The 15,246-nt window shown below is 41.2% G+C and overlaps 1 protein-coding gene across 1 annotated transcript in view; it reads left to right on the plus strand.

Moving 5' to 3' along the window:
* Positions 1-15,246, plus strand: part of CALCR (calcitonin receptor) — a 75,513-nt gene that overhangs the window by 16,632 nt on the left and 43,635 nt on the right. The window contains exons 4-5 of the mRNA XM_009330510.1: positions 6,202-6,314; positions 10,466-10,557. Coding sequence (XP_009328785.1) covers positions 6,202-6,314; positions 10,466-10,557 — 205 coding nt within the window. The remainder of the gene's footprint in view (positions 1-6,201; positions 6,315-10,465; positions 10,558-15,246) is intronic.

Below are 15,246 nucleotides of genomic sequence, written 5' to 3' on the forward strand. Positions count from 1 at the left end.
ACAGTTTCCCTGGCTCAGCAGCAGCTCAGCATCTCCTGGTTGAGCCAGAGCCGCTTTCCTAGAGTAGCTGTTGAGTTACCCAGCATGTATTACAGCTGCAGCATCAAACCAATGGGTAGGCAGCCTTTGCTTTACGGGTGGCTGATTGTCACACCAGGACTTAATAAAGTAGGAAGGAGACAAGAAATCGTGGGGGTGTCTGGAAGTCTTGCAACTGCTAATGGAAGTGGCTGCCACTTACAGGTGGCCAAAAGCACAGGTTCGGCTGTCCTGAGAAGTCTGTCAGGTTCTGTGTCACAAGTCATTATTTCCTTTGGTAACTTATGGCTGTTAAACAAAATACAGCTAGATTTTCTGCTGAGAAACAGAAAATTCCTTCTAAAGAACAATGACTTTACAAGATGAAAACTGCAGTGCCTGTCACATTTCCTTCCCATTAAGTCTCCATGATATCAAGCCACCTCATCATGTATTTTAGGCATGCAAGTAACTCCATGGACTTCTGAAACAAGGATTTCACGCTGTGCTGCTTTGGGCTGCACTGAGATCTGCAGAACCACTGTGTATCAGCTCACTGATGGCTGTTACTTTTGTTTGAGGCCATGTATAGCTTTGAGTCCTGGTATAAAATGATGTCATTCAGCTTTCTTTTTGTGCTTTGGTGTGTACATACTTTGTAACAGGGAAAGTGAAACATTATCTGGCAGCATAGGATGGGATCCTCCTCCCATCTGCACCTGTGGGTGCTGTATATCAGCTCTCTATATCTGAACCCCCAACAACATTCAGTATCAATGCCAAGAAGAAATTGCTAGAGTATGTTAGAAAGTAAATAAGGTGAAATCATATTCTGGAGAAAAGGACCCAGAAGCAAAATGATGGAGAACACGCTCAGTGCTCTGTTCATTTTGCGTCTGACAACTTCACAAGTAACTACCAGATGTAGTCCCACTTATTTCACTGAACTTACATCAGTTCTTACTCAATAGGAATCTGTATTCTGAAAGAAGGAAGGACCACTGTGATAATCTAGTCTGTTCAGTTAGCTAGGGCTTCCCGTACTTCTTTCCCCACCTGAGGAAGCTCTATCCTGTGAAAGGAAATTAGTATCTTAAAGGTAACAGACAAACAGAAACCCCTCTCTACAAGCTGTGACAACTTTGTCCTTTTCAATAAAATACTGTTGCCTATTGTAGCAATCTCTTTCTCGCAATGACCATCACATGCAATGTGATAATGCATAAAAACAAATCAATTTGTCTGGAAAACATACCGAGACCTACTGCTTTAACTCCAGTGACAGCAGGAAGTTCATTGTCTCATCCTGTGAAGACGACTGTGAAGCTCTGAGCAGGGCTGTTTTATACTCCCCCATTCAGGCAACGTGGACAGTTTCTCTTGAATTGTATTTTATATTCATATTTTATCCAGGTTAATCTTTGCTGTAATCCCTTTGAAATGGTGTCAGGTCACGCTGAAATTGCTAGGAATTTAATTTGATAGGAATGTACTATGTAATTTATGCTGGTAATATTCTTGCTAATAAAAAAAGGGAACTATATTGTGGATGTAACGGCCTTCTAGCGGGCAGATTTACTGGGGGCAGCAGGAGGAGCAGAGCATTGCCCTGTGCTGTGCACAGGCTGTTGGGTTTGTGGCAAGGGAAGCGTCATATCACCCACCTCACTCCCCCTGCACGGTGCGTTTGGTCAGGATTAATTTGGTGCAGTCACATACAGCAATGGAGCTGAATGTGCAAGTTGCGCTGTGGCAGCCGTACCTTTTTGTTTCACTTTTGTTCCCTTTTCTCTTCAGCAAAGAGCAGTGGTTAAGAGCAGTAGCCACCCCAGCAGGGAGCAAGCCTGGCCCAACTTTGTGATCCAAGGCTGTGTTTAGCAGAACTCCGCTCAGTTCTCCACTTTGTTGCATTTCTGTCTTTGGTTCCATTTTGTAAACCAGTTACTCATAACGCTTCATGTGGCTCCAAGAGCAAAGTTTCTAGAAGTGCAATTTGGAAACAGATCCATGTGTATCCATAAGCAATTACCTCAGATAACGATTGTTGTTTCTTCTCACGACTGAGGAATATGGAAGTACAGCCTTCCTGCTCCGACGCTGACTAGAGGGGGTGAGGTCCCCTTGCTCTGGAGTGTGGGTCACGGCAGTGGAGGGGGCAGAGGCATTGCGGTATTTGTGTTCTCTGCAACTCTCTTCTTGTGCCATACTGCAGCCTCTGAATTGCTTTGTCTTTCTTACAAAATATCTTTAGAGAAATAAGGATAAATGCTCCATGCAGGAGAAGGGGGAACAGATTGAATAGCTCTTGCAAACCCTTTTGGATTTAGCAGCTGGGATGCCTATGACCACAAGGGACTGGATTTGAGGAACACAGGTGCACCCTTCTCACAGCTGGCAAAATGCACAAAGTGTTCAGGTGAGGAGGTTGCCAAGCTGGCAAAAGCAGTCATTGCAGATGAGAAATCATGGCCTTCCACAAACCAGAGAGGGAGAGAGACCTTCTGGGTCGCAGCAGCAGCTGCGGCCCTTTCCACTCCTGGCAGGCAGGGAGGCCACTTCCTCAGGCATCCCCTAATTCAAGCACCTTCCCAACCGTGGTCTCCCCTCCTGCGTACCCAGTCCATGTGCTCCTTCCCACCCAGCACTGTGCCTTGGCAGGGCAACATGCCTGTGCTCCCAGCGGGCTACGGGCAAGGAGCGGCATCCTCGGTGGGCAGGAGCCCCAGGGACCTGCTGGAGCACCCTGAGCAGCACAGGGAGGGCTGGGCCTGGGAGAGCCCTTCTCTTGCTGCCATAAAATGCAAATTTCCTGACTGGCTAAAAAAGCCAGCTCTGGATTTCTGCTGGTCCTATTTTCCTGTCTTGAAGTGATATCATTCAGACAGTGATAAATATAACAACTCTTTGTGCAGCTGCTTCTTTTCCCCCTACCCTTCTGTGTATGTCTGTCCTGCTTCTTAGCAAGCTTGACAGTTGTATTTTAAAAATCAATTCTTAGCCCCACAGTGCACAACATGACTCTATTATACAGATTCCAGTTCTGCTGACTGAGGCATTCTGATGATAGTGATAATTCTTCACTTATTAGGACACTGGAATTGAAGTTTTCTAGGGTCTCCATTGTATTATATCAGATGATTTTTTCACTTTTGAAAAATTTTCTTCTGGAATATTTTACTGAGGATGTAAATAAATCAGATATGCTACATCAGCTATTCCCTCATCTGCAAAACTAAGCACTACACAGGTCTAGCCAAACAATGACAAAGAATTCAATGTCTGGTATGTGCTGAGCATGCACTGCAAAGAGGAAAACTTCTTTCTACTTCCAGCTCATAACTCAACAATAAATAAAAAAATGGTTTTGACTCTTTTAACATGTGCTAGCTATAGAGTTGGTCTAATTGTAAAAAACCTGATTGATAGAGCTGTCACATTTGTTCCAGAGTTGTTGGGTTAGGATATTTGTTACATATAAACGACTGAGTTGTTTTTTATGAAAATATGATTCATAAAAGCACTATCGGTAGCACAAACAGTACCACACGCAAAAATATTACTACTGGTTAATCTTTTTAGGCACTTCACTACTCCCATGAAACTGCCCTTGTGGATGAGATTTCTCTCATCTATTTTTCCCAGACAGCTCTTGAAGCGTCTGTCTTTCTAAGCTAACTACAGGGAGCATGCACAACTGCTTATGAATTGCATAACTTTAAGGTTGCTAAATGCAATGTCACTGTTCCTCCACTTTGAATAATGTGATGCCCAAGTGGTGCCCTATCCACGCTGATAGGGTACAGACAGCCTAAAAAATTAGTGTTTACATAGTATTTTAATAATCTTAAAGCCCACACTTCCAGTTTGCCTTGCTAGTGCTGCCTTACCCGTCCTTACACATTGTGTATTTCTTCAGAGTTTACTAGATTCTTCTGATTAGCATAAAAACCAACACATGCCCGGGTTCATAATGCCACACCTGCTACTGGGCCACTGTAGGATAATTTGCAGTAGAACAGTGGTTGGGTTACAGACTTGCAGTTTTATTTCTGTATAAAAACATAGATTTAGAAGAAATGTTTGACCTGTTTGAGTCACTGGGATGGACAGTGGAGGGCTTATCCCCTAGTCCCGTATTCTGACAACATCACAGCGAGAAATCCATGGGCCACGGCTGCTTCCAAACTAGGATCAGTTGTGTTTGTATGGCTTCAAGGAAAAATATGAGGCAACAGGCTTGTCTGTAACTTTACAGAGCCCACATTAAACTTTGGCAGAGTTCCTGCATAGGCACTGAAGTACAGCGATGATAGATGATATTACCATTATACTCTATAGCATATTAACAAAAGCTGTTGCAAACTTTGCAGAGTGCATGGGATAGTAGGTACAATGTTTGTACACTGTGTTCCATGGTAGCATAACCATTAATCTTTTATCTATGACTGAAAACTTTTTCCAGCTTTAGATAATATCTGGCAATGAGTACAACAGCAACATTGCCACACAGGCAGTCTGAGACTATCTCCAAGCTGCAGAGTTGGAAGGCTGAGATAGCATGTACTGTTCCTCTCGGTGTTGTTGATGCACGTATTGATTTTCAACAAGTCCCCCAAAACAATGATTTGAAACTCACAGTAATTTTGAAAGTATGCTGTGTTCTGGAGGATTGTCTTTTTTTTTTTTTTTTTTTTTTGCAATAGCACTATATAAAGTGTATTTCTAGTCAGAGTAAGATAACTCAGCCTATACAATCCTTACCTTGCCAATAAGATCAATTGCATTCTTTAGGGTGTATAGAGGGAATATGAATCTTCCAAATTAATAGAATCATTAATCATCAGATCTGATTAAAAAAAATAAATGCACATGTTGACCTCAAAAAATGAAAATGTGTTCAAATGGTAATTGGCTCTCTAAAAGTGTATTGACTGGAAATGCTGATAATCTATGTATAAAGCCAATAAAATTATAAAGCTAGAATAGGCAAAGGGAAGTCAAGATAGACTTTTTAGACTATTTTAAAAGTCAAACTTGAAAAACTGTGTTTTTCATAAATAAACAGCTCTGTCACTATCTAAGAAAACATCAAATAATTTAAGTTTCTGATCTTATCCTGCCTTTGTTACTCGGGCAAACTTTCCAGTGACTCCCATGTGGCTAATGCTTGAGGGAAGGCCAAAGGAACTAGTCCAAAACTTGACAGGTGATTAGGAGTGACTGTCTGCGCCTCAGCATCCAGGGTTTCCTAGGCAGAAATGTGAGCGTGGCCGGGAGGACACAGGCACAGCACACATCTGCGGCTCCAGGCATCCCTCCGAGGTGTACGGTGCTGAAGCCCAACCGTCCCCCTGCCACAGTAAAAGGACACGCGAGAAGGAGCATGAACCTGGAGAGTGATCCGTACAGCAGGGCTGTCGGGAAGGATGCCAGAGCCACCTGCGGCGCAGGAACCAGCACCAAAGACACACATGGAGAGGCCAAACACACATCAGATTATTTAAACAGAGAACTCTGCAGCCATTTTAAATTAAACTGGACACTTGGGACCTGCGCCAAAATGTTTGCGAGGCTGCTTCTCTCTAAGCCTGCATGCTTTGCAGCCTCAGAGGAAAACGAGCAGTGTTCCCGCTCATCCCTGGCAGGATTTAGCTGGCGCAGAGGCTGGGAAGGACTTTTCCACCCCTCTGCATAAATGCAGCACTGGTGTTGGGGCTGTCGGCATCTCCAGCACCCAGGCTCCGGTTTATACCTTGATTGCTGCCCTTTCTCTACACAGTATTTTTAACTAATTATTTCCCTTGATACCTGAAACCCTGCACGCTTCCTTCAAGTTTGGCATCAGGGCCTCGGGAAACTTTCTCTTCCATAAACAGTTTTCAACAGTCTCTTTAAATGGATCATTATCACACAAGTAATTGCATCTGAATGAAGGCTGGGTATGTATAACCTACTGCATTCATTCAAGGCAACAGGAGACAGATAACAAGTACACCACCAGATACATCTCTGAGGAAAAAAAAAACACAAACCAGTAAAATGTGTATTAATTGCACAAGTGGAAAATCCTTTGGATTTTGTTATGCAGACATTTTATTTCCAAACACAGAAATTCTTTTTAATGGGTTTTTAAATATGTAATATGCATATGCTAAAATAACTGTTATTGCAATTTATCATCAGAGAGGGCTTCAAAATATTGTGATGAAACTGGAAACTGGTTCCGCCATCCTGAGAGCAACCGAACTTGGTCCAACTATACCCTGTGCAACTCTTTCACCTCTGAAAAATTAAAGGTATGCTACAGTTAAAAAGGCAGTGATTGTTTGGGAATGGTTTTGGGCTGGGCTAGCAGTAAGACACATATGAAAGAGATCAGGATAGTCCTCATCTTCCAGCTTTATTTGTTGCACAATAATTTAATAGCATTGTCCTCATGATTTTAGCTTATTAAAATTATTTGATGAGTGCTCAAACATAAATATAGGTTTGCTACGGGGTGGATAATTTAGTAGCAATTCATGTGACAATTTTTTCAGTATTTTTCAAATGCACTTTTTAATTCCTATGATTTTCCCTGATTGTCCAACAGTTACAAAATGATCCTTTAGAATTTCAATTTTGCTTTCTGTAACAAGTATCTTCCAAGCTGTTGATGTCTTCTCTGCAGGGCTAGTAATATTAACATAAGTTTAAATTATTTTTCTTAAGCAAAGAATATCACTTTGTATTCACTCCCTTTGAAAAGAAATATTTATGAAGGTACCATTAATCCAGAAAATCTTACAAGCCTGAACACATTTAACTTGAACAGTTTGACTGAAGTTATTGAGACTATTTACAATAATGAATTAAGCATTTGCATCAATATTTCCAAAATCAAGTTGCTAAGCTGAAAGAGGAGAACTAAATATAAAAGCACCAAGAGAAACAAGGAGAGAGAAATCTGAGAAAAGCTTAAAAAAAATTAAGTTAGGGAAGCTCATGAAAATAAACATATTTCTCAACTGTGAGTGGAGCTCCAGGAAAATCTGATTACAGATTTGTGACAAAATAATTTGTGACTATTTGGAATTGTGGAAGGAAAAGAGTCAAAAAGTTATTTGATTTCAGGTTTGTGTTGGAAGATCTTTTTTTATGCAGCCAAAAAGCAGTACATGGTTATATTTAGTAACAATTCAGCCCAAAGGGCCTTGGAAAAGTCTACTGGAATAGGCAGGAGGTGAATTCTAAAAGTTTTTTCAGCATGAGGAACCATCATGGTAAAATGGGGCTCACCTATGTGACAAAGAGAGAATAATAGTTACAATCTGAGCTCACAGAGGCATTAAATGGAAGCACCATAAAAATATAATTTTTCCAGATGTTGGCCCGTCTAGGGAGGCAAAAAATGTAGTTCTGTTGCCTATTATCCGTGCCTTCCAGAAGAACAATTTTGAACATCATTCAAGCAAAGTGCAGATAGAACACAAAGGAAAATTATACGTACATCGAGATTCTTCTGAAACAAAAAATGATGGAAAATGCAGAAAGAATCTGTCTTTACAGAAATGCCAAGTTAGATTATGACCTTTAATCCAAGTCTTCAAAAACAGGAGTATGCTTCATCTGTAGACTCTTTCCATGTACCTACAGATAATCTAATTAACTGAGTAGAAGGTATTCCTATTAGAGAATTCTCTTTCCTCAAGTGAAGAATTCTAGAGGGACAAAAAAGAACATTTAAGTGTTTCTTTTAGAAGTTTTCTAAGCCCAGGATGACAAAATCCGCGTAAGCTAAAAATTTGGTGAGTCAGCATGTTGTAAGTCCTATATGTCAGAAAGGACACGACAGACTGCCAGTTCAAGGAGTGCAGAAATTAATAAAATCGTTCATTATTTTTTTGAAGTTAACTGGAAATACCAACATGCTATATGTTTGAGACAGATCACTTAAAAAAAAATATTGCAGCCAGTTCTTAAAAATGTGGTGGTAGACCATATGCTTTGTTAGCTGACAGTTCAGTCCATTCTGATCTGTCTTCGTTACATTTGGAAAGCTTTTTTGAGCAGTTACCATAGTAAGTTTACGTGGAGTAATCAAAAATGCTATTGCTGAGTCCCAGATATACAGTTAAACAGATTTAGCAGTCGTATGCAGAAAGGTAGATAGTTGGAATAACCAAGAGTCCTCTGGGGTCGACATAGACTTGCATGTAGTTATCTGGAAGCCTTTCCTACTTCTAGCTGTTTCAGGCTAAAGGTTGTATACAGGATAGGCTTAAAAATTATATCAATCTAATATAATGAAAAAACATAGCAACCACTTAGTATAGAGTGGAAGAAATGTCACATGCACACAGGTAGAAACCTCTCCCAGTACTCTGTATTCAGAAAGTTGTCTCATCTTCTCTGCACTCTGGTCTTCCCTCTTTGGGGTTGCTGGTGCTCTCAGAACAAGTTGTGAAGCATTTGGGCTCACTAGCAATGTTGTGGTTAGTCTTTGTGAAGGAAAACTAGGAGACCTAGAGTATTTGCAGTAAATATGCATAGATTTCCATAATTTGGTGAATGATATTTACACTCAGAACATGTCCATTCTACATGGTCAGGAAGGTGTAAATGTGACTTTGGTTTAAATCTGAATCAGGCCACCACCACTTAGGTTAGTGAAAGCAGGAGCCGATTCCAAAGTTGTAAAATGACTGAAGAACAAACTAGATAAGAAGATGTGCACCTTTGCTGAGGGGAATGGCTTTGTTTTCTGAATTTTATTCATATTTGTTTTCAAATGAAAGTTTGAAAGTTAAAATTACTGGGAAACACCAAAAAATGTGAGTGGCAAAACCTAGGGCTACAGAAAGCAATTCATCTAATAGTTAAAAAAAGGAAAATTGCTCATGCATAACAAAAGAAAAATTAATGAAGTGGAGCTGAAAAGAAAATAAACCCAGCAGAGGAACTAAGGCCTGCTATCTAGTGGTTTTTTCAGGACAGGCTGATACTATATTAGTGCTTTCAGAAAAGAAGGCAATGCTGAAGCCTGGCATGCCATTTAGCCTCTTGCAGTCTTCTGACAGCTGGGTGATGCTTAAGAGCTTGGCTGAGACCAAAGTATGACATTTAAATATCTCAGCATTCTGCAGCCCAGGTGCTATCCTGTGATTTTGTTTCACTATTGGCATACAAAATATGGATAGCCCTCTCAGATTTCACTGATATTAGTCAAAGTGAAAGCCCAATTATCTGTTTGTGCATACTGGCTTCACAGCACTGTAAGACCATCTAGTTGCCCAATAGCAAGGTTCTCACCAGCGTGAACCAGAATTTGTCTCAGGGTGTGCTGTTCTAGTGTGGTAGGAGTTGAGGATAATTTTCATCTCACCTGTTGCTTTCATGACTCTGTAGGCCTTAATCATAAGCCCCCTCTAACTTCTCCTCTCCAAAGGGGAGAATCCCAGCATTTGTACCCACTCGTCATAACACAGCTACTCTACCTCAGTTATTTTAGTTGCCACCTTTGCACCTTTGCTCTGTCATGTCCATAAGGTGTGGAGACTTGAAACACACATGCATTTAAGAAGTGTGATGTAAATTTTAAACAGAGGCACAATGATGTTCTACCCTTAGTGCCTTTCATGATGATATCCAATATTTTGTTGACTTTTTGGCTGTCGTTACACAGTAAGCCAATGATTCAGAGAACTGGCCAGGATGACTCCAAGATCTCCTTCCTGAGTTTGGTTTCCAGTTCTGAGTTCAGCATTGTGTAGACAGGGTTTAGATCGTTTGTCCTAGGTGTACCGCTCCGCTTTTTTCTGTATTAAAGATCATATAGCATCTTCTTGTCCCCTCAGTTATGTGAGGCCCTTCTGGAGTCCCTCACTATTATCTGGAAGACCTAAGTATCACCTGGAAACTTAGAGATTTCTCTGCATGAGGTCACTGATGAATACGTTGAACAAAATGCCATCCCCGATACCAGTCCTGAGGGTACCTAACCACTGACTCATCTCCAAAAGTGACCATTAAGCTTTTGGTCCCTGTTGTTTAAGATGCTTTCAAACCATAAAAGCTTTCTTCCAATCCTGCGGCAAACTATTTTCTTTAATAATTTTTTTGTGTGCGGAAACTTGTCATGGGCTTTTTGAAAATCCAAATGTATTATGTCTGCTGCACTCTCCTAGAGCTTGGGAAAGTTAGTGATGCGTAGTGTGAGCAGGTATTTCATCAGTTACTTCAGTGCAGCAGAAACAGGTCAGCTCATGTAAGAAACACTTATCTCATCTTTAGACCATGAGTCATGCTATTTAACGGATTGCTGATATTAAAAGTATATTGAAAAAGAGCCTTTGAAAGAAAAGAAATACAAAATGGGAGGTTGATTTTGTAGATTCTTCCTTATGAGAAAAAGACCCAAGTGCCTGCAAATTATTCATGTTTGCCTTTTCTTTTTGTTAAATTGCAGATGGCGTTCATACTTTATTATATGGCGATCGTTGGCCATGCTTTGTCTATAACATCCCTGTTGATTTCCTTGGCAATTTTCTTCTATTTCAAGTAAGTGTTTCTTACAGACACTCTCTCTTCTTTCCCTGAGGGATCTCTAGTGGTAACCAAAGAAAAGCTTGGAAGGGGACATGGCAGTGAGAAACAGCTCTTCTGAGTGCCTTTTTATATAATCCTGGTAAAAAAGTCTCAGCACAGGGTCCTCTCAGCAATGGGATATCTCCCAGTGGTGTGTAGCCAAGATCATGCTGTTAGATTTATCAAGACTGGTGTAAAAGTGCAGCCCATAGGGAAATGGTGTAACTGGGGATGCGGTAAGGCCCTTCATTTACCAGTTGCCTATCGTTCCTTGAAGGGCACGTCCAGCCTCTGGCAGGTGCAGTGGCTGCACAGGGCAGCGGCTTGGAGCCCCCAGCTCCTGAAGGACAGGAATACCTTCATCCGATGCCGAAGGACCGAGCTATTACCTTGAGTAGGTGGCTTACAGGAATCAGCACTAAGTGTGAATCTGACACTAGTGTGTAGCCTGTCATCAGCATTAAAAGGAAAAACAGTGATGTGCTGTATCAGAACTTTAAAGGAGACTAAACTGATATTCACGGAAAGCATTGCAGCTACTGTATGGCAACTTAACTAGAGCATTTAAATCTTGTCCTTTAGTGAACCTGTCTGCACACTATTTATTATAATGTCTGCAGTGAAGGAGCAGAGGGAGCTCAGATTTGCCGTCAGACATGTAGTCACAGCTTCAGTCGCAATCAGTAGTGAAGGGCTGTCTGGGAACAGCCTTCGGTTTTCAGCTCAGGGAAATGGTAAGCACTAGAAGACATCAAAGGCACTGGGGAAAATATTCAAGAATAAACAGTGGACAAGATCCTGAGCTATTGTACATCCAGAGCTACGATGACTTGCATAAGCTATATTCTTCTATCTCCTAAGCAATCTTTTTAAGGTATTTCACTTCCGTAACATTACTATAAACTGCAAACTTCCTGGACTGATAACACACTCAGAAATCAGGGTTGTAATGTCTGTTCACAGATACTTTGATGAAACAGAATGATACATCCAGTATAACAAGCCAAATGGGATGGTAGCTTACTGATTTCAGCAAAGGTGCGTCAGTTACTTGTAATCAGATAGCCAGACCATCAGTTCATGACCAGAGATAGGGAAATGCTCACCATCAGTAGAGCATATCTGGAGATAACTGCAAGATAATCTAAAAGGCCAGGTAAAGTTTTCCAACTTTACCTGGATAAAGGTTTCCAAGGATACAAAGGAGTATTCCCCACACTGCACACTGGGAAACAAAGTAAGAGTAATAGAAACAATTACAAATGCTTCTGAATAAATAACACACACAGTTATAACCTGATAAAAAGAACCCCTTGCTGAACCCCCACCTCTAGTGCACAAGGGATGGTTGCCTTGCTCTAAAAATCTGCAGTGAAAGGTGCTCCACAAAACCCCTTGTGCCAGTGCTTAAATCAGTTCTAGCGTCAGAGTGCCTGTATTATCTAATCTGAATCTTACAAGAGGTACCTTAGCCAATTTCTGGTCCCAATTTTGGTCTATATGTACTACATATCCACAGATATGTTCGAGCTGTGTGCCCTCTATTAGTAATTTTCTTAGTAACATTATGCAAAGCTTCTCCCTGGTTACTTCATCTGCTGCTGGTCCCTGGAAAGGTACACCATGGATGAGGGTGTCCATATAGGCTGGAACAGGGTATGCTTAGTAAATTGAGAGGCCAGAAGAAGCTGGCATAAATCTTAGGGCTATACAGTTAGATGTCTGTGCCTCAACTGTGAGACAGGAAGGGTAGTAAAAGAACAAGCCCCCAACATCACCACCACCACGAGTGAGTCTAGGAAACATAGGAAAATCAAATGGTTGGATTTTGCATAGACTATAAGAGTCTGTAAGATTACAGGCTCAAAATAGGTGGATCCAAAATACAGGTTGTGAATCCTGCTAATTTCCAGAGACGCAATTTGATGAGTGACTGTGATAATGTGCAGTAATCAGATACAGAAATAACTAGAAACTCTGCCCAATAAACTAATGATTTCCCTTCCCATCTATGTAAAGACAAAGAGCACAAAACCACAGCCACAGTAATGCTTTGAGAAAACTGGGAAGAGCACAATTTAATCTGATTTGGAATCCTATGCCCAGGCTTCAGAGTTCTTTGGGACAGTAAAGACAGGATCTGGTTAAACTGGCTGCCCAAAATGGACCAAGAAGGTGTTTCCTTGCAGTGAGCGAGGCAGGATCAGGCTGTCTGACTCAATCCTAGCTCTGAGTCACAGACAACGCACAATCCTGACTGGTCCCAGGCCGCGCTGAAAGACTCATCTTTGCAGCAGCCTTCCAGACAGTAACACACCTCCTCCTCTCTTTCCTCCTCCACTTCACCTTCCCCTTCCATGACTAACGCATGACACAAAGGTTACAGGAAGAAGTAGAGAAAGGAATTAAAACAAAGTGCTGCAAAATCAGCGGACAAAGAGGAAACCAAACCACGATCATAAGAAAGTGAGAATAAAGCTGTATGGGAGCAGGGTTCATGTTACCTTCAGTTGTTTTCTATCATCTGGCTATGACAGCGATGGATTATTTGACCTTCAATAGAAGGCAAGCTGTCAATCAGTCAGTCAATCAGATAGCAAGAGATGGTTTTGCAGCCATGTAATAGCCTTTGAATGTAGACGCAGCAATGAACAGCTTGCAGAGGTTGCTGTTTCCCACATATAAGTCTTTCTTGGCAGAGATTTATTTTCCTTTCAGTTTTGGGTATCAAGATTCATAATGATCTGGCATCACAGATGTTGCAGTACTTTACAGAAGGGAATACTGAATCAGTAGTGACGAGCATCACTAAGCAATACTAACTCGTAACAGGAGACAGAGTATTCATAAAGTAGAGTGTCTAACAGTTACATGCATCATCACATTATTGCAATATTTTTATAATTGCAAACTGAGACCCCATTATCTTATATGATAAAACACAAAAGAAAAAAGGGACTCCTATCTCCAAATCACTTCCGATTGAATTATTAAAACAAAGACATTTGTATAAAGACAGATGGGGAGTACAATAAGTTTAGATTTGCCAGAATAATAGATGGTGTGTTGTGAACGCACCTGCAGTCTAATTGTTGCCAAGGCTTTTAAAGGGAGTTGAAGAAGGATAATGGGTGGAAGGATAATTTGTGGAAGTTTGTTGGGAGTTTTCCCCAGGGGTAAGGGTGAGTATGGTAGAAAGTATGAAAAATAATTTGAAAACTAAACAAGTGGGTAGGACATGGAAAATAACTGGCTGGGGGTGAAAATCAGTATTCTTGATATTCATGAATGAGAAGAAATGACAGATTCACAGCACAGATCTATGAAGAAAATAATGCTAAAAGCTCCTTGGAAGTCAAAATATCTTAGATGCAATAGGGAAGTGGAGATAGGAACTCAAAAGTAAGGGTGACTCTGTGAGTAGATAGGAGGACCTATCTCTGTCAAAGGAAATGTGGGAGACATAGGATAGATGTGAAACACAGGAGAACCACGAGAAACACAGGAGACTCTGAAACTGTGGGACGCAATTGATAGAGGCATAGTGGCACAAAAAACTCACAAGTTTTAGATCCTGATGACTGGCTTAGTGATGCCTTCTTCCATACTGATTAATGAAACAGAGTAGGGAGCATACAGAAAGATGGGTGGGGGGTGACAAGGAGCCTTGAAAAACACCACGAAGGAATGATTAGGAAATCAGGAAGAGGGTCAGGAAGAGAGCTAAGAGGGGTCACAGAAGGAGAAGATTACAGATGATTGTCAAAACCAGCAGAAAGGATGAATCAAGTAAGGGTTTTGGTTTTGCTAGAATGTTCTCCTCTTGGTGTGGACCGAGTCAGGCAGGTGCTGATGCCATTTTGGTGGTAAACACTGAAGGTCAAATTAAAAAGTGAGAGTATGGAAATATATGCTTAATGATCCAGATGGGTCTTTAACATGAAAGCTGGAGTCAAGGAAAAAAGGTGGGGAATACTGAGAGGAAAGTAGGAGAGCAATGCAGGACTAAAACTAAGAGAGGAAGGCAGGCAGGGAAAGGAGCTTGGACAGCAGATGAAGGCAACATGCTGTGAAGAACAGTGCAATTTAATAGAGGAATAAGATTGGCAAAAGTCAAGTGGAGCAGTGAGGAAGGACAGGAATGGGAGTGGAGGCACATGTACCTGGCAGAGATTATCACAAAAGACTGTCTTTCTGTACCAGTAGTCATGTAGAGAGGCAGCTGGAGAGACAAGGGTCTGCATCTCTGTGGCCAGAAGCTGAAGAGACTGCTTTAAGTAATAGGGAAATTTTTATTTCTTGGGAAGAGAATTGGCATCACACCAATCCTGTTCCCAGGACTGCAAGAGAAAGATAAGAGGGAGATGGGCACATGATAGTGTCCCAAGAAAAGTGGGGTTAGTAGCATAGGTAAAATATAGTGAAGGAGAATGGGGTGAAAGGAAGAATCAGGACTAGATAAATACCACCAGAGCTTAGGAGCAGAAAAGGAACATTAGACTGGATTTGTCATGAGGGCAAATACAGGTGGAGTAAGCACAAGAACACAGTGTAGGAAAAATAGGTCTAAAGAACAGACTGTTTTGCCCAATATCCTGTCCTACAGTGGATCAAACTTGAAAGTGCACCTAGCTGCATATCTGGTGCTCAACAGTTGCCAAT

Source organism: Pygoscelis adeliae, unplaced genomic scaffold (assembly GCF_000699105.1).
Source record: "Pygoscelis adeliae isolate BGI_AS28 unplaced genomic scaffold, ASM69910v1 Scaffold27, whole genome shotgun sequence".
Lineage (NCBI taxonomy): Eukaryota > Metazoa > Chordata > Aves > Sphenisciformes > Spheniscidae > Pygoscelis > Pygoscelis adeliae.